At 42.3% G+C, this 18523-nt stretch overlaps 1 protein-coding gene across 25 annotated transcripts in view; it reads left to right on the forward strand.

Moving 5' to 3' along the window:
• Positions 1-18523, forward strand: part of kcnma1a (potassium large conductance calcium-activated channel, subfamily M, alpha member 1a) — a 209374-nt gene that overhangs the window by 169403 nt on the left and 21448 nt on the right. For 7 of the 25 annotated variants that reach the window (XM_015944949.3, XM_015944957.3, XM_015944952.3 and 4 more), the window contains 3 exons: positions 10923-11016; positions 15239-15362; positions 17912-18136. In XM_015944949.3, coding sequence (XP_015800435.1) covers positions 10923-11016; positions 15239-15362; positions 17912-18136 — 443 coding nt within the window. Of the gene's footprint in view, positions 1-2074; positions 2249-7466; positions 7548-10922; positions 11017-15235; positions 15363-17911; positions 18137-18523 lie in introns of all 25 variants that reach the window. The other 18 variants (XM_054750361.2, XM_054750366.2, XM_054750373.2 and 15 more) reach the window with 5 other exon arrangements.

Raw genomic sequence — 18523 nt, forward strand, 5'->3', positions numbered from 1 at the left:
CTCATTTAAGTCTAACCAGTACAGACCCAAATACCAATATCTTGCAAATACTGACAGCAAGAATTATACTGTGGCATTCATAACAAATACATGCAAATAAATTGATGTTCACAAAAAATTGCATAATATGTATTTAGTCGTGTCAAGGTGCTGTAGGAGAGTGCACTAGAACCGTATCCTCAGAGAGATTAGTTATTATTTATCAGCGTGAGGAACTTATTTCTACCTTATTTATAAACTATTTATTTACAAGTCCATCAGTTAATGTAATAATTGTCCCAACCACAGCTGCACCCCCCACCCCCAACCCGGTCTCACAGCAATCGGGGCAAGCTGCACGTGTGTTTAGCGCGCCGCACGCGCACATTTAGCCGTTTTTAGTGGCTCAGGAGTCCGCAGGTGCGGTGTGTGTGTCACTCACTCTGGTTGCTCCAACAAGGAGCCGGCTCCGAGAGCTGTTTTTTTAGCGACCGACATCGCTACATCATTCCCTTTCCTAATGTCCTGAAGAACGGTCCGGAGAGCAGGCGGTGTTTAGCTAACCTGCAGGAAACGTCGACGATAGTTATCCAGAAAGTAGCTAAGGGTTACCAGAGATGTTTCTGAGGTGTTCACTAGATACTTTTAAGTTAAAAAGTCAAGAAGGGGGTCTGAAAAGCTGCTAGAAATAGCGTCAAAGTCGCTAAATTGGCAACACTGTGGGAGGAGCGCTTCATTTGCAACTCGGGGCAGCGCAGGCGGGAGGAGCAAATAATCGGCTTGTTTTGTTTTTTATAATCGTTCAAAACTCAGATCGTAATCGTGATTAAAATTCGATTAATTGAGCAGCCCTAATAGCACGTTTAAAATGCAGCATGGGAGCTGCCCAAAGTGCTGCACAGGCTAAAACAAAACACAGCCATTACGAGGAGCTAAAACAAAGGATAAAAATCTCAATCAAAGGCAGATAAAATGAGTCATACACAGTAGGTTGATAAGTGAATAAGTACATTTTACTGTATTTTTTTCCCCCGTTCACTGTTAGCATTGTTAGCTCAACGCTAGCTTCCAACTATCTTAATCCATTATTAGGGTAAAACAATAGGATGTCGTGGCTTTAGTGCGAGTATTGGGATTTGGCCATTGACTACACGGGAAAACCTGTCAACCCCCGCAGCCGACTGAGAGGGAAATCTGTGTCTGCGATGTTCCGTCCAACATGATTGAGACTGTTTTGTTATTATTTCATCGTAAAATGCTTATTGTGTCGTCAAATATTTTAACGTACTGAGATTTTAACGCAATAGCATGGCAGCTTTAGCTACATTTCATATCAGAATTATATTTCCGTATGAGCAGAACCACTGGGTGAACTGGTTCATTTCATTATATTTGTTTATTCCACATGACACAAACAACATAAACAGATGACAATATAGTGATCCTTTATGAGTTCATATAGTAGAACAACTGGTTAGTTTCCCAGTCACATCCGACCGAACAGCCCTTGGGGAGCAGAGCAGTGAAAACTGCAGGTCTTGGAAATAGCATGACTCTGCAAGTCTAGCAAGTAGAGTAGTGTGATGCCACGGACAGAGCCTACTGCTGCATGATGGGATACAGGTACGTGATCCTCTCATTTAGCCCAATAGACAGAGGATGGACAAATGTTTGGAAGTATGTTTAAGGTTTGCTGCTGAAGACATTGCTCATGCCTTTTTCCTGAATGCCTCCCATCCCCTCTTCCCTTCCCCTCTCCCCTCTTTCCCAGAGTAATATTTTGTTTTTTGAACTTGTTTCAGCCTTAGCACACAGCTTGACCTCTTTAGACCCTATCAATGAGGAATAATCCACTAGTATTGGATTTATTCATTTTAAAATCTGGTTACTTTAGCGACACTTTCTCAGTCATGAAAAATGTTGAGTTTTCCAACCAATCCTGATGTGTTTATCTAAGCTGGGGTTCAAGTCTGTGGAGCAGGTAGCTAAGGTTTTCTGATGAAGTTACCTTCCAACTTCCCCAATATGAAGATTTCTCCTTTTTGCCATTAACCTGCTGCTTTTCCTCTCCTCTCATCCCAAAACATGACTGTAGCCAAGATGTCCGTCTACAAACGAATGAAACTGGCATGTTGTTTTGATTGCGGCCGCTCAGAGCGAGACTGCTCTTGCATGTCAGGCAGTGTACATAGTAACATGGACACCCTTCAGAGGGCCTACCCACTTTCCTCTGTCTCTGTTCATGATTGCGCAACCACTTTACGTGCCTGTAAGTTACACCGCCCAACACATGCTGTTACGTGTCTGTGATGTGTGCTCCGTGTGGTGTCCTATACAGAGGTACTGTACTTGTGTGTGTGTGTGTGTGTGTCTCAGGATGTTGTCTCTGTGGTGTGATTTGTTTCATGTGGCTTCATCCGTTTGTGACGCTGTTTTTGTTTGTTAATTCTGTCTAGCTTTAATATATTTCTGAGCAGATAGAATTTGAAGTGAAATGAAAGCGTTCCTGTCTGACGTGTGGTGGGTAAGTGGTGGTGTGGCCCTGTGGTGCTGCTGTACAGTAACTGTAGGTGTCAGACATGTGGCTACCGCATGCTGCACTGATCATGCAGTTGGAGCGTGGTGTTTCATGTTTTTATAACTGTTCAAGGTAAGACGTCTGCATTTGCAAAAAAAGGAATAAGCAAGTTCGTACTGAAAATGTGTTGCTGTAATTTGCGTGTAATGTTTGTCAAAATGTGTCTGATTCTTTAATTTGAACACCCTTACAAACTTTTGAGTTTGTAACATTTTTAGTTCAAGAAGTAAATTTGTTTGTTATTTTAGTTTTTGTTTATTTTTTATTTATCTGTTTTTTTTTTTTTTTTTGTTTTTTTTTTTGCTTAATCTTACTGAGCATCCATAGAAGATCTAGGAAATTAGTTTTGAAGATTTGGATAAATAAGAATCAGGAGACAGTGTTGATTCAGTAGTAGACAATCCTTCTTCTTCTTTAGTTTAACAACAGAAGAAGTGTCAAATCTGCATGAAAATAAATGGTAAAGGCCTTAGAAACTTTTATGTTTAACAATATTATTCCAAACAAACCATATTGGGACTATATAAATCATAGATTTCATTATTTAAAATGTTTAATACACTAGCCAGGCCACAACCCATAGACAGAGCCCAGTCGTGGGGCGTTATCTACAGTTGTCTTTCAAACTGTCTGCACGCAGTTGGACAGCGCTAGGACCAATCAGATCAATGAACAAAGTGAAATACTCATTGCTACGGAAAACAGTCAACAGGGCAGTTCGTCATAGGGAAACTAAGTCACACCCAGAAAATGGGGAACCCCGGAAGAACGAAAAAATGAGTGCAAGTCAGTGGGGTTAAAACGCTATTTTCTAATCCTGCTTGTTATGTGCCATGGATTTCACATAATTATGATGCCTGTGAATTTAAAAAAACACATTTTGATGGCAAGAAAGCGCTTATTTTTGAACAAGGGCAAAGTTGTTTTAGGTTTTTTATGAAAATCAGTCCAGGACTACAAATGTGCATCACCAAATTGACGTAGTTGCATAAGTAGCGACTACGCTAGGGTAGAGGAGATTATGTGGTGATGTCATATATGCGACGTCTGATTTGTTGTCAAAGGAATTATACATTTTTATAAGCTGATAAATACCAAAGTACGTTACAGGCGGGGTCAAAACACACATCATTATTTTTCATTTAAATTGAAGTACAACATATGCGATTCAGGGCTTAAGGCAAATAAAACGAATTAGAAAATAGCTCTTTTAGACCAGTGGTTCCCAAACTTATTTAGCCACGCACCCCCTTCTATGTCCCGACCATGTTAAACTAATGTTGTAAAATTACTTCTGCCCAGCCCAGATGTGCTCACATGTGCACCCGTGAGCCGTGGTTCCGCTGGAATGCGTCTGACCTCTGACAGAAGCACTCTGAACTTCAGATCTTCAGCGCGCTGTCAATAGCCTGAATGGGAATCATTTCTTGATTTATTTTGTTACATCCACAATGTTCTGTGTGTGAGGTTTACAATGTCATAACACCTGCATGAGACAGGTGTTAATTACAATCTGCCAGAATGACTCGCCACCTTCAGATTTCTCCAACACCGTTAAAAATGATCAAATACGGAACATATTGGCGTGCGCAGGCCAGAGTGCTGAAGCTCGGCGCATTGTTATTATGAAGCTAGGGCACATGTGGAGGACACACGCGCACGCAAAAATGTACTTGTTTTCAATTACATTTATTGGGCCCACTTACTTTTTCTTAGGCCCATCCACAAATGAGTTTCTACGCTAATGGTGACATATGACAGACTTCTCTGAGCTCTGCAGCCATTACACTTTTCACCTTGCGCACCCCCTAGCGGCAGCTCGCGCACCCCTGGGGGTGCGCGCTCCACACTTTGGGAATCCCTGTTTTAGACCCGTTGACTTGCTTTCATTTTTTCGTTGTTCCAGGGACCCATGAGCCAACTGGAAAGGGAGGAGACTTAGGCCCCCTATACTTCATTGGCTCCATTCGTGAGCCAACGCCATCTTTGTGGTTTTGCTCTATTGCAACTCTGGTGCTAAGCCTGCCCGACGTCTCTATAAACACAGAGAGCTGTGATTAGTCAGACCTAAACTTAGTCCAGCCAGTGGTAGACCTGCTGAGGCTACATTGGAGCTTGGCTAGACCAATCCGTAGAGCCAAATCTTGTGCTTCTGCTACAGTTGGTCTGGATTTCGAAGCTAGTCATGCACTTTAACTCATTTTTTAAAGACAAATACTTCCAGGTTAGCCTTCTTTTTGTTGACAGATGACATAAAATTGTACTTTTTATAAAAATGCTTTCAGCCTGTAATTGGAATGATCTCTCATCTAGAAAAGTTCCTCAGTTTGACAAATTGAACCTCAGAGAAAAAAAGGTGGTTTAATAAAAAGAAAGAAAGGATGTTGTGACCGGAAGGAGAGACTTTCTAACGCAGGAAGAAAAGAGGAGGTAGAGGAATCCTGGATGAGCCCTTCTTTTCCATTTTTCCTTTGAGTGGATGGGAAACACTAAATTGTCTGTCAATTAGACATGGCAGCAGTAGGCCTGGCTATCAAAGCCTTGGGTTCAGACATACAGATTTGATTTCCTTCTCAACATTCTCCCACCGTCTGCCGACTCAGCCTAGATTAGTGTCAAACACGGCATGATGAGTTTGGCTTGGCCTCTTGTAGTTGGGGCCTGCGCTGATATCCCTCGGTACCAATTACTGGCTATTACATGGTTACTGATCTCACTTTTCCTTCAACCCCCAGTAGGATTTAAGGAAAGCCTCCTCTGTCTTAGATTTCTTTCACTTTTTAAGTCAGAATGAACAAAGGAAGTATTGGGCTTTGTCAGGCAGGGGCTGTTGGATTTCCTCATTGTGTCTTACTTTTGTTTTTTAACCTGGCTATTAACATGCACACATATAAATCACATTTATTATATACATATATACACCAACCACATTCACACACACACACACACACACACACACACACACACACACACACACACACACACACACACACACACACACACACACACACACACACACACACACATGCTAATTGAAGTAGCTGAATGACATTTTAAAAAATTGTAACAAACAATTTGATCAATGAGCTAAAGAAATATTCAATGGTGATTTTGCTGTTCAGTTCTGGGAAAAATGGGAAAATAAAGAATATTATTTAGAAGTGAGTGGAAGGCGTTTTTAGGTTTTAGCATTTCTAGGTTTAGTTTGCTGAATTTATCAATTTAGGCTGTGAGAACGTCACAGAAGTGGTTAAAGGAAAGTGATCTATTGTTGTGTCTGGATCTCGATCATTCCAGAAAAGCCTTAGTGAACTTGTTAACGGGGATTCGACGATGGAGTAGCTGATGCAGCTTGAGGTTGAGATCTGGAGGCTACAGATGCTTTTGGCTTGTTCCCAGACCCTCATGGCTGTGTGTGTGTGTGTGTGTGTGTGTGTGTGTGTGTGTGTGTGTGTGTGTGTGTGTGTGTGTGTGTGTGTGTCTGTGTGTGTGTGTGTGTGTGTGTGTGTGTGTGTGTGTGTGTGTGTGTGTGTGTGTGTGTGTGTGTGTGTGTGTGTGTGTGTGTGTGTGTGTGTGTGTGTGTGCGTGCGCACCCCGAGATGTGCTCTTACATCTGCGTCTACGCATGCATGTGTGTGGATCTTCATCTCATTCCAAAGGGCCTTATCTGTCCTGACACAGAAATTATGTTTGCATTTTCATTTTCCCAGCCTTGCTGGTCTGTCACCAAACATGCTCTGACAGCTCCTGTCCACCAGGCAGGCTCGGGTCCCCCCGCCCTCCCCACCCTCTGTCCTATGTCGTGTCGCTACGCCCCAGATGCTAGCCAGTTAGTCCGCTGCCTCGGCGGTGCGGGTAGATTGCTAGAGACAGATGCCAGGGCCACTGTGGGTCCCTGTTTTGAGGATCTGTGTCGTAGGCCAGCCTTGGGCCTTCAGTGTGACCTTTTTTGCTGGAAGAGACTTTGACTAAGAAAGGGGGGGTGTCAGAGGCTCAGAGCTCAGTTCAAGTGCCCACTCTACCAGTGGTTATGCTACCAATCTTTTAATATCTCCTCAGTCAAGGTCACAAACTGTAATTCCCAGATAATTAACAGCACAGGCATAAACGAAGACCTTGGGCCCTCCTAATCGAAAACAACCCCTGAGCATTGACTTGGAAAAGTCCCAGTATTAGAAGCCTGTTGGTGCTAGAAGTCCAGACTGCATGTGTGTAAGAATCAGTGCTCTGTTAGTCTAGAGAAGTGTCTGTTTCATGTATTTTCTATATCAAATCAAATTCAAATCTTTGGAAGAATTCTCACATTTTCCATGAGATCTTCATGTCACCCTTTTTTAGAACAGTTTCCTAAAAGCATGGCTCCCTCTGAGAACTAACAGCCCATTCATTCATGGCTTTAGCCACCACTCCATCCTCCAATCATCACTGTCAGACGTATCATTTTATCTACTTGAATCCTTGGTTTGTGCTTGTCGTCGTTCATCAGCGATGCACAAGAGCTTCCTCCACTTTCATTTCCACCCACTACTCTTTAGTTGATGTCTCTCTCTGTGTGACCTGCCACTTGTCTTTGCATTCTCCTCAGCCAAATATAAGTATAATGGATATGTCAGATCACGTAAGTGTGTTTCTCTGCCCTTCTCCACTCTGCTCCCACCCTGTGTTTGACTGTACCCCCTCAAACGTACCATATAGTAATGACTCTGTTAATATCCTTTTATCTTGTGTTTTCTACTCCATCTTAACTGTAATATAAACCTACTTTAAACAGAACATAATCACTGTTACGTTTTGATTTTTTCGAGATAGAGTGATACATTCCTGGTGTGCGTCTGTAATAAAGATGAGTGTGTGTTTGTGAATTCCATGTAGTTCCATAAAATATTTGTTTGTATTTTGCTGCATGTAGCAGCAGATGGCGCTACAACACCAGGGAACAGTGGAAGCCAAAAAGAGGCTGGCGTTCGATTCAAAGCCGATTGCAATATAGGTAAATCTTTGGCAAGTAATTACTAAATGACTTGATTCTCATCCCGCTACCTAATAGGATTTGTTTTACCTTCCTAATGCTATTTTTCATCTCTGATATTCTTTGTACCTCTTTTAAGTTCTTTTTTGATAAGAAAGACGTGTTTGGTTCTGTTGTTTTTATGATGGCTGATTCCTTTATTAGAACTGAAGGAAACTGCAACAGCCAGTGATGAGGCTTTTGTTTTTTCAGTGACGACAACGTAAAAGTGCATGGCTTTAAGAGCTGTTTCATGCAGATGAACAGCAACGCTTGTTCATGTAGCTAACACTGACGGCGATGCCAGCTCAGCTGACATAGAAATGTAAGCATTTCTTGTTGTTACTCCTCTGCCTCATCATCCGGTTTACATTAGGAAACTGCGATCTGATAAGGTTTGCATGCAGGACAGCACCATCATGCGATTAGCATTTCAAGAAAGGACAGTTGCCGTCTGGGTTGTTCAGGATGCACAGTGGACCTGCCAGGCCGGCTGAATGCTCTGTAACGCTGCGCGTGTTTGACAAGGGCCAGATGAATCCAGGAGCTATCGGTGGCGCCCTGTAAGTCAAGGCGGCAGCTGACGGCTGGGATAAATGTCTGTTTATTGCCTCGGGCCACCCAAGCATGCTCTATCGTCCAAACAACCAAGCAACCACCCTTGTGCCAGGGCTTTGCCTCTGCAAGTCAACTTTGCAACCAGATATTTTACTTTTATTCCTCTGGTTCCTTCCTGCAGTGTGCCATGACCCCTTCAGTACATACAGGCTGACACTGCAGCCACTTAGACTGTGTGTGTGTGTGTGTGTGTGTGTGTGTGTGTGTGTGTGTGTGTGTGTGTGTGTGTGTGTGTGTGTGTGTGTGTGTGTGTGTGTGTGTGTGTGTGTGTGTGTGTGTGTGTGTGTGTGTGTGTGTGCTGAATAAATATCAGATGTGCATATGCCAAGAACAAACGATGATTCTTTCACCGGATGTGCAGCATTTAAAATAATAATAATAATAATAATAATAATAATAATAATAATAATATTATAATAATAATATTATAATAATACATTTTAAGGCATGCTGCTTTTGTGTACAATAGCATCAGTTTTTTTTATTAATTAATTTCTCTACCTCATCCAAAATGAAAGCCATACATGTTTAATGGCTAAGAGGTTTTAAATTAGTTATATTTTTATTATAAATTATTAGTTACACTTTTTTTTTAATTTGTCGAAATGAAAGCACCGTTCCACACATTAGAGATGAAATGACGACGCCTGATGAGAGTTGACTGGAATCAGCCGAGCCGTGTCTCTGCTTTGTTTTACCAGAAAGTGCAGCAGAAATGAGAAACAGAACTGAGAACCTTCTAATTAATTCATGCTCGTCACAAACTGCAGAGTAAATGTCATCGGGAAGGTTTTAGTTTGGAAGTGTCAACACCCGTCAGCGTAAACTATGTTATTTTATCTTTTATCACCTGATTTATTGGTTTAATGGTTACGTAAGTCTTTGCTTTAAATGCATCTTTATTCATCATGTAACTAATATATTAACTTTATTCTTGTATTTCAAATGTAGAATAAATATAGTGTGAATAAAACAAAACATATTTCATCAGTTTTAGCGTAAGTGCTGCTGAAACTGCTGACTGACACTATACCTTCATCACCCAACACCAGATCCAGGACCCCCTGGCCAGCTGGGGTAAATGAAGCTTGCTCCCTGTGGGGCTTTTGGATCCTAAGGCGGACCCCTAACAATCGTCCCTTAGCGTGTCTCAGGTCCAGTGGGCTGATCTCTAGCTGGGCGCTGACTGAAATGGGTCCGTAGTCTGAAAGCCACCGCCTCCCCAGTAATGCCACGCAGCTCGGTCTCTGTGGGTTGTCCCTTTAGCGGGGTGCACAGGTCAGAAACCCCGTCTGTCCCGTTCCTTTTCTATTTAGCCGCATGACGCTCCACTCTGCTGCAGATGCTGCTGCTGTTGCTTTAGCTCATTTGCACAGATCCCCCTGTCGGTGCAGCAATCCGTTCCAATGCACAGAATGACTTCCTTCCTCAGGAGTAATGAAGAAGTCTCCAATTTACATTTGACATAAAATATTAGCTGTTGTTGATTTGATTTGAAATGTTGCAGGACTTCTGAGCTCTTCAGTTACAAACCCTGAGGAAGCAGAATAAAACCATGCTATGATTTGCCTGCCAAAGCAGAAACAATATTTAAGAAATGCTTATTTTTAAACGTGTTACTTTCGATCTACATTAAGGGGAGTGAATCTTTTCTAAAGTGCTCTTAATAACAGATATTCTCAAGGCCCAATTTCATAAGGAAATGTCAGAGGATGACATTTTACTATAAGGCAAAGTCATATTTCTTAGCTTTTATTAGCAGAATAGGGTGACAGACAGGAACGGCTGCTCAAACAATAATGAAATTCCAAATGTGTGGAATAGTCACAGCTCGCTGTGTGCACATTGATTTGCACTAATATCATGCTGCGCTATTGATTTCCAACCAAAGGAGCGATTGGGGTTTGAAGTGACGGTGCGCTTGGCATTTGCAGATGGGAGAGAAGTATCTGGGTGCTGCTCTGAACGCTTTCAAACCTCACAAGCGACAGCAGCGGAGATCAGACCGCTGTTAGCTGGACTGGAATCTCCACACGGTCGGTCTCTGCTGCTGGGACCACGTAAAGTAAAAAAAAAAACATGTTTTTCTCATTTAGTAAACTTAGCAGTAACACTAAAGCGCCATGCTGAAATTTAAACAGCAGTTTGAGTGAATAACTCTTTACACAAAGACTATATGCATTTGTTGCTTTTAAATGTACTGATCCATACCGTTATTAACGTTCCCTGATGTCATTGTCTGCTGAACGCTAATCGTGCGCTTCCGTAAGCTCTGGAATGATGGGGTAGGGAAACAATAGTTTCAGTTTTATTTATTTTTATTTTTCAGAAAAGAAATAAACATGCTTAAGGTTAATGTCCGTAACGCTTATTTCATTGTCATTGCTTTTGCTGAAGGTCCATCTGGACAGAAGCAGCAGTGTTTCACTCAGGGCCATTGGTAGAGCAAAATAAGACAGGGGAGTTTGGGAAAAGAGCTTTCCAATTCAATTTTTAGAACGTGGATTTATGTTATTTTTGTGGTTTTCCTTTACCTTTACCTCTATAGAAGTTTCATTTAAATTTTCCCAATTTCAACCAATCTTTGATTTTCTTTGTCCTAATTTTATTTCTGTATTTAATTTCACTTTTCTTTTGTTTGCAATGTTTTGATTGATTGCTGGCTACCTTTACCTGTCAGGCCCATCACACTTGTCAGCCGTCTGTCTCTGTTCTGACATTCTGCACATGTATTTGCAGTCGAAGACGAGCATCCGTCAACGCTCTCACCTAAAAAAAAGCAGCGCAACGGAGGGATGCGAAACTCGCCCAACTGCTCTCCCAAAATGATGAGGTAAGAGACCGTGATCTTATTCTCACCACAGCCTTCAAATGGATAGCGAGAGGAAGGGAAAGGCTGAAGACGTGTCTGAAAGATACTTCAGAGTGCTGCTGATGGTGTGATGGTGGGAGTTTGAATGGATGGGGAGGGGGCAAATTAGGATTGGCATCCGGGTGAGGCAGGAAACTTTGTGGAAGAAAAAGAGAGAGAGAGCGAAATGCCCTGTTAAGCTCTGGCTGTTTAGGATGCATGCTGTCAGCTGTTAATGACAGAGCTGAAATAATATTTCTGTCATGAAAAGCAGCTGTGAGGAGCTGTTTGAAAACTCCTCTGGCTTTAAAGTCCCAGCTGTCACCTCCTCCAGTCTGGTCCACATGTACTGCTTAAACAAGGCTGGCACTAATGACATCGGCAACCAATCAGAAAGAACTGCATGGTTACTTTGCCCTCAGGCTACTCCTCTATTGTGGGAGCCCTTGTGAGTACTGTTTCTGGCACTTAAGGCAATGTGCGAGACGTATCATCACAATCAAATATGAATTCAAATATTACCTTCCTTTTATCCTGTCCCACGGAATTAAACTGCTGTTAATTGATTTTGAAAGATAAAAGGGGTAGTTTATGCGCACCTCTGGCTGCGAGGCGGGGTTAGACACACATCAGCAGCTAGGAAACACGGAGGCCGAGCTGAGCCGATTAGGATGGCACAATAAAGACACGGTGATGGGAACAGAACAGGAAGCACCCTTTGCTTCACTTTATGTCTCGTTGTGAAAGTCGTATTTGTGACTTCACACTGCCAACTCTGAGTTATAATGAGTTTATTTTTTACTTTCCCTTAGAAGAAAGTACGTTTATTACAGAACGTTTGTAAGAATAAAATAAAATTGATGCAAAACCCACCTTTAGCATCCATTTGTGCTGCCATTTGGGTCTCTACTGCTTCTATAAACACCTAAAACGTGAAAAAATGTGTCCATCCGTTTATTTGTCAGAGAGTGGTTTTAAGAATTTTCTCTCTAAAACAAGCCGTTTCAAAAAGTCTGTGTTTGTGATGTTTGTGACAAACAGCAAAATAAGAATAGAATCACTTCTTACTTGTGAGAGACACAATGCTGGAGGAGCAATGCTGGAGGAACAGCAGCTCTACTCCAGGCCCCTCCCAGATATCAGAGCTTCTCAGCTGATAGCAGCCTGAGCAGGTGATGGGTGGGCGTGGCCAGCTCCAGCTTTTCTTAAAGTGGCAGAGCCCTGAAACGGTTTATTGTGGAGATACTGTAAATGTAAAAAAAAATTTAATTAAAAAATTGTGCGAAGACCTTTGTGAACATGTTTAATATCGACCATGAAATTATTAAAACCTAATTCTTTGGTTCTTTTGAGTTTTCTGGCTTTCATTTATATAAACGCCAGCGTTTCTTATTGTGCTGTTTATGTGCTGCCTTTATATTCTAGCTGACTTCTTTGTGTCTTAGTTCTGCTGGGATCCCTTAGGCAGCGATGCTCCCTTTGCACTTGTGTGCCTGTGTGATTTTGTCCAGTATGCTCGTCTTCCTCCCCCTCAGTTCTCCACAAAACAAGGACTTAATAAGCCTTTACACTTGCCAAACCATTAGCTCAACACAGAGTCATACCCCTCAGTCTAGTTTGCAACAGAGCATCAGTTTAGATGCCCTTGCTCTGAGGGATGGAACCACTACAGAAACAGCCAGACACTGGCATATTTCCAGCTAACTGCTTGTTTAAAAGGGCTGTTTAGTTTGCCTAACTTAAAGCACAAATCCTTTTCTTCTTATCCGTCTCCGCTTAAGAGATGGTCCCTGTTTGCCATGTAATATATGCGTCTCCGCTTTGATCTCGCAGTGATAATAATTCTTGTTAGTTATTTGCTCAGTTTTGAAAACACTTCAAAGTGGTGTCAAAGTTTTCTCAGCTTTAGGGGGGCTTCTGTATACTGCTGGCTCTTGGGTACTGGGATGACAGGTCCTCTGTTAGAGGTGTAGATATATATTTTTCTTTTTGGAAGAATTAGCCTCTAGCAGAACATCACATTACCCATCGCAATCCACTGCCCCTCCCTTAGTTACACCGCTGCCCCTGTCAACATGTAACACCTTATATATTAAACATTTGCGCTTTACAAGCTGTATTTTATGCACAATGAAAAGTGATTGCTTGAGGTAGCCTTAGGGGAACTTTATTCTTCAATCAGGAAGGGGGAGAAACACAATAGAGAGCCGGCGAGAGAGCCAGCATACGTATCAAGTATGGTTTTTACAGGACTTGCAGCCTGAAGGTCTTTGTAAATAAATAATGATCAACAGATTGGCTGTGGGCTTTTGAAAAGCATGCCTTTGTCAGTTTGCGTGATGGGGAAAATTTTCAAAGCGAGAGGCTGCCTTCGGAGTCTGGCAGAGAGGGATTGGGGGAGCGCGCTCATCCCCAGCTTGTGACTGCAGAGTGATACACTGGAATAACTCAACTCTGTTTGAAATGTATGTAGAGGGAGAGAGTTGGAAAGAACAAGAGGGGTGAGGCACTGGAGTGAGATGCATTTATATACCACGAGGGAGATGCTACTTGTCATCCTCAAATGTGCCTCATGAAAAAAGCTGTTGGCACATGCAGGTGAAATGTGTGGTTTGCAGTTTCACTTTAGAAACATTTATTTTGTTCTTGTAATGTGCAGAAGTTGTGCTTATTGGAAAAATAAAGTGAATTTTTACAAATTGATAACTTAGCTGTGTTAGGGATAAATTAGCAGCTGCTGCTGACCCTATGCATCTCTACATGCTCTATGCTATGACCCTATGCTCACAGCAGCACGGCGCTGAGACGGGTCATGGCTGACACTGCACATCCGCTATCAGAGGATGTCACCGTATCATCGGCAGCTGATATCCCCTGGGCGTGGCCCTGTAGTGCAGACGTGATGTCTGCTTCTGTGAGCCTTGTGGTAGGTTCAGCCCGAGGCACGGAGGAGGAAGAGGAAGGAGGAGGGGGTGTGCGGAGCCTGTGACAGGCTGCCAGTCACATTGCTGACAGCTCTGTGAAAGATAGCTGTCTTGGCAGAGAGAGGTGGAGCGGCAGCCCGCCTGCATGCGCCAGTCAGCCCTGTGTGTGTGTGTGTGTGTGTGTGTGTGTGTGTGTGTGTGTGTGTGTGTGTGTGTGTGTGTGTGTGTGTGTGTGTGTGTGTGTGTGTGTGTGTGTGTGTGTGTGTGTGTGTGTGTGTGTGTGTGTGTGTGTGTGGAGGCGAGCGGAGCCGAGCAGAGCCGAGCAGATTGAAGTGACGGCGGGCTCCGTGGAGTTGATTGGCGCAACACGCGGCTCTGGATGAAAGATTCAGGCTGAGTGTAAAAACACTAAATGCTGTCAGTGTTATTATCACCTGCTCTAACTGATGGAGGGTAGAAGGGGAAGGAGCTCAGGAAAGAGAGGGTGGCTAATTGACAGCAGTTTTTTTTTCTCACTCTTACTTTTCCTGCGATGGCATGCAACCCAAATGCAGGTTGGGGGAAGAGACAACATCAAAGCTCTGTCAGTGAATGGCAGTGTTGATAGAGGATACAGAAAGTGATAGTGAGAGAGATGTATGTCAAATTTTTGAGCTGTTTTCTCCCATAATACTCACACGTCTGTCTCTGCAGCTCCCTGCTTCTGGAGCCTTCACTTGGTGCTACTTTATTTGGGTTGAATAATAAATACATTACCTTTGCATCTTGATTGCATTTAGAGGAAGTGTGAGGAGAGTGTGTGTTCCGAGTAATGAGACTGCTGTTTGGTGGTCAGTGTTACACTGGATTAAACTCAGCAGCCCACTGCTGTGGATTAGCCTGCTTGGTTGTGACATGCTGCTGAAACATTAATGGTCATCATTGGAGAGAGCAAAATGTGATTAGGCAAATTCCTGAAATATTTAGAATTTGAAACTGTCGGGGCTTTTTCTATGTGCTCCACATGGAGTCAGGAACTGGAAAATAGGATAAAAGCTGCTAATTGGCTTTGTGTTGTCTTGTCGTTTAGTCAGTACCGCTCAAGGCTTCCAGTTCCTCTTCATGGCAAAGTGAGCGAAAGGGCATTCGAGCTGTCTGATGTCTTGAAAGGAAGGATAAAAAGGAATTGGTGAATGATGTTTTAGTTATTAGGCCTCCTTGAATGAAAGGAGAAATAGAATGATGTTCTGATTTTCACAAAATGCAGTGATGTAACACAAGTTTGTCCCGTTTTCCAGCAGACACGACCCTCTTCTCATTCCTGGAAATGAACAAATTGAGAACATGGACATGAACGTGAAGAGGTATGACTCGACAGGGATGTTTCACTGGTGCCCTTCCAAAGACATCGAAAAAGTCATCCTGGTGAGTAGGGCTGCAATCCACACACATTAGCATGCATGCGCGCGCGCACACACACACACACACACACACACACACACACACACACACACACACACACACACACACACACACACAATAATAATAATAAAACATTTTATTTGTAGCGCCTTTCAGGACTCTCAAGGTCGCTTTACAGAAATTGCATACTACAGATAAAACAGTCCTCAGCAAGTTAAAATTACAAATCAATCAATCAATTAAACAAATACAAGTTAAAAGTGAAAACCAGTAAGTGCTAAAATACTAGACTAAAGGTCAAAAATAAAAATATACACAAATACATCAAGTAATCAGTCAATATCACATTATCATAAAGATATACATTACCCAATAAAATCTACATAGTACAGCTGAATTACATACACAATCAACTAAAATCAAATTAGGCATTCAGAAAGGCCTGTCTAAACAAATGAATTTTCAGTAATGATTTGAACTGAGTGATAGACCTGGCCATACGGATGTCTAATGGAATGCTATTCCATAACCGCGGAGCCTGTGAGCTGAAAGACCTAAGGCCCATCGAGGATAGACGGACTAGAGGTGTAGCAAGTAAATAATGGGAAGTTGAACAAAGAGATCGTGATGGCGTGTACAAATTCAATAGGTCACGTAAATAACTAGGAGCCATGCTATTTAAAGTTTTGAATGTCAAGAGTAATATTTTGAAATAAATACAGTAGCATACTGGGAGCCAATGAAGCTCCTCAAGAATCGGAGTAATATGTTGAGAAAAAGGTGTCCGGGTAATTGTGCACGCTGCTGCATTCTGCACTAACTGAAGTTTGTGAAGAAGTTTCTGAGGTAAGCCCGTGAGTAAGGCATTACAATAATCCAAACGTGACAAAACCAGGGCATTTACAAGAATCTTAATGTCATTTATTGTCAAGGAAGAACGTAATTGACTGATGTTGCACAGATGAAAAAACGCAGACTTAACCAATCCATTTACATGGGTATTGAAGGAGAGAGTGTTATCCAAAGTAACACCCAAACTTTTAACATAGGCAGATGGTAAAATGGGAGTATTATCGATATTGAGTGAGAAATTCAGAGATCTGGCAACATGTGATTTGGTTCCAACTGTGAGAAGTTCCGTTTTATTACCATTCAGTTTCAAGAGATTATGAGCAAACCAAGTCTGTATTTCACTTAAGCAGTTTGTTATAGCTATAATAGGTAATGACTGAACAGATGAAGAAGTGATGTATAATTGCGTATCATCTGCATAACAGTGGAAGTTCACATTGTACTTCCTAAAGATGTTTCCTAGTGGAAGAATATAGATGATAAATACAATTGGACCCAGAACTGAACCTTGTGGAATCCCACATGATACAGGCATGAGATGAGATTTATACGACATAACCTGAACAAAATGCGAGCGGTCAGAAAGGTACGATTTGAACCATGAGAGTGCTGTCCCACATACCCCAATGGTGGATAGGCGCTTTAGATGAATTTGATGCGATATTGTGTCAAACGCTGATGTCAAGTCTAAGAGCAGTAGTATGCTTACTAGACCAGAGTCAGATGCCATCATACGGTCATGAGTGACTTTAATTAGAGCAGTTTCTGTATTGTGGTTTTTTTCGGAACCCAGACTGTAGTTGTTCATACAGTTGATTTCCACTGAGGTGGTCTTGAAGTTGAGTAGCCACCACTTTCTCCAACGCTTTAGAGAGAAATGGCAGATTTTAAATAGGTCTGTAATTATTAAAAATCGGTTATAGACAGATTTGGTTTTTGAGAGTAGGTAAAATTATCGCAGACACACACCCCCATACACGCATGCACTCACATACTCGCACATGCATGCACACACACTTGCACGTGAACACACACACACACACACACACACACACACACACACACACACACACACACACACACACACACACACACACACACACACACACACACACACACGCACACACACAAGAAGCTAAACTTAAGTTAATTCGCCCAGGAGCCATCAATGCTGCAGTAAGGCAATCACAAACTAACTGTGTTGAAATTTCTTTCACTGCCTCTCCATTTTTTCCAGGTGAGTTTCTTTTATTTATTGTTTGCCAGATGCACGAAAAACCAGCTCTGATCTTGCAAGATGTAAATCTCAGTTAGAACAGATTAGCTGCCTTTTTTCCTAAAAAGAAAAACGTTGGCATGCAAAAGTATTTGATAATTACTTGACTAGACTTTTAGTTTCAGATCTAAAAGTCATTCCTTTGTTTTACTCTGGCATAAAAAAAATCTGCTTTTTATTGTGGATTTTCTTCTGGAGTTTTTTCTTTTCTTCATCTCTTTTCCCCTTTTTTCTGTTCATCGCTAGAACAAAAGTAACCTTAACAGTCATTTTGTCACATTCTGGCTAAAAAAACAAATTCTTGAGTTAAAAAAAATCAAACATTTGATTTTATTTTTCCTTCTGCCATGTCCTTTAGCAGAATTTTTCCTCATTTATCCCTCTGCTCTTTTCCCATTTCCCGCTCCCCTCTCTTCCCCTGCAGACCCGGAGTGAAGCCTCCATGACTGTGCTCAGCGGCCATGTGGTGGTCTGTATATTTGGGGATGTCACGTCCGCTTTAGTGGGGCTGCGAAACTTGGTGATGCCTTTAAGAGCCAGCAATTTCCACTTCCATGAGCTAAAGCCTATCGTGTTTGTGGGCTCGCTGGACTACCTGCGGAGAGAGTGGGAAACTTTACACAACTTCCCCAAGGTCTCCATCTTACCTGTGAGTGATGCGGGACAGAAATGGTCTAAAAGTGGGTTATTTTGCTTTTTAAAGTAACACAAATGAAACCCTGAGTGATGTTGCTGTTTTGATTTGATCAGTCATTGTTGAGCTGAACCATCACTCCACCAGAGCTCAGTAACCCCCCCCCACCCCCCCCACATCTTACTGGTGACACATCCAGCGTATCCAGAGTGGAGTTTAGAAGTGGTGCAGCTGCAGTGCCCATCACGGATGGAGTGGCGTGGTGCCTTAGAGCTTGTTAGGCCGGGCTTGACTGATGATCAGAGGAGAATCCCAAACGCTGCCTTCAGCACCAGCTAGCCTTTATATTAGTCCACGTCTATGAATCTCTAATGCCTGCTTAGATCAGTGGAATGTCATTGC

Source organism: Nothobranchius furzeri, chromosome 12, assembly GCF_043380555.1.
Source record: "Nothobranchius furzeri strain GRZ-AD chromosome 12, NfurGRZ-RIMD1, whole genome shotgun sequence".
In the NCBI taxonomy this organism is placed as follows: domain Eukaryota; kingdom Metazoa; phylum Chordata; class Actinopteri; order Cyprinodontiformes; family Nothobranchiidae; genus Nothobranchius; species Nothobranchius furzeri.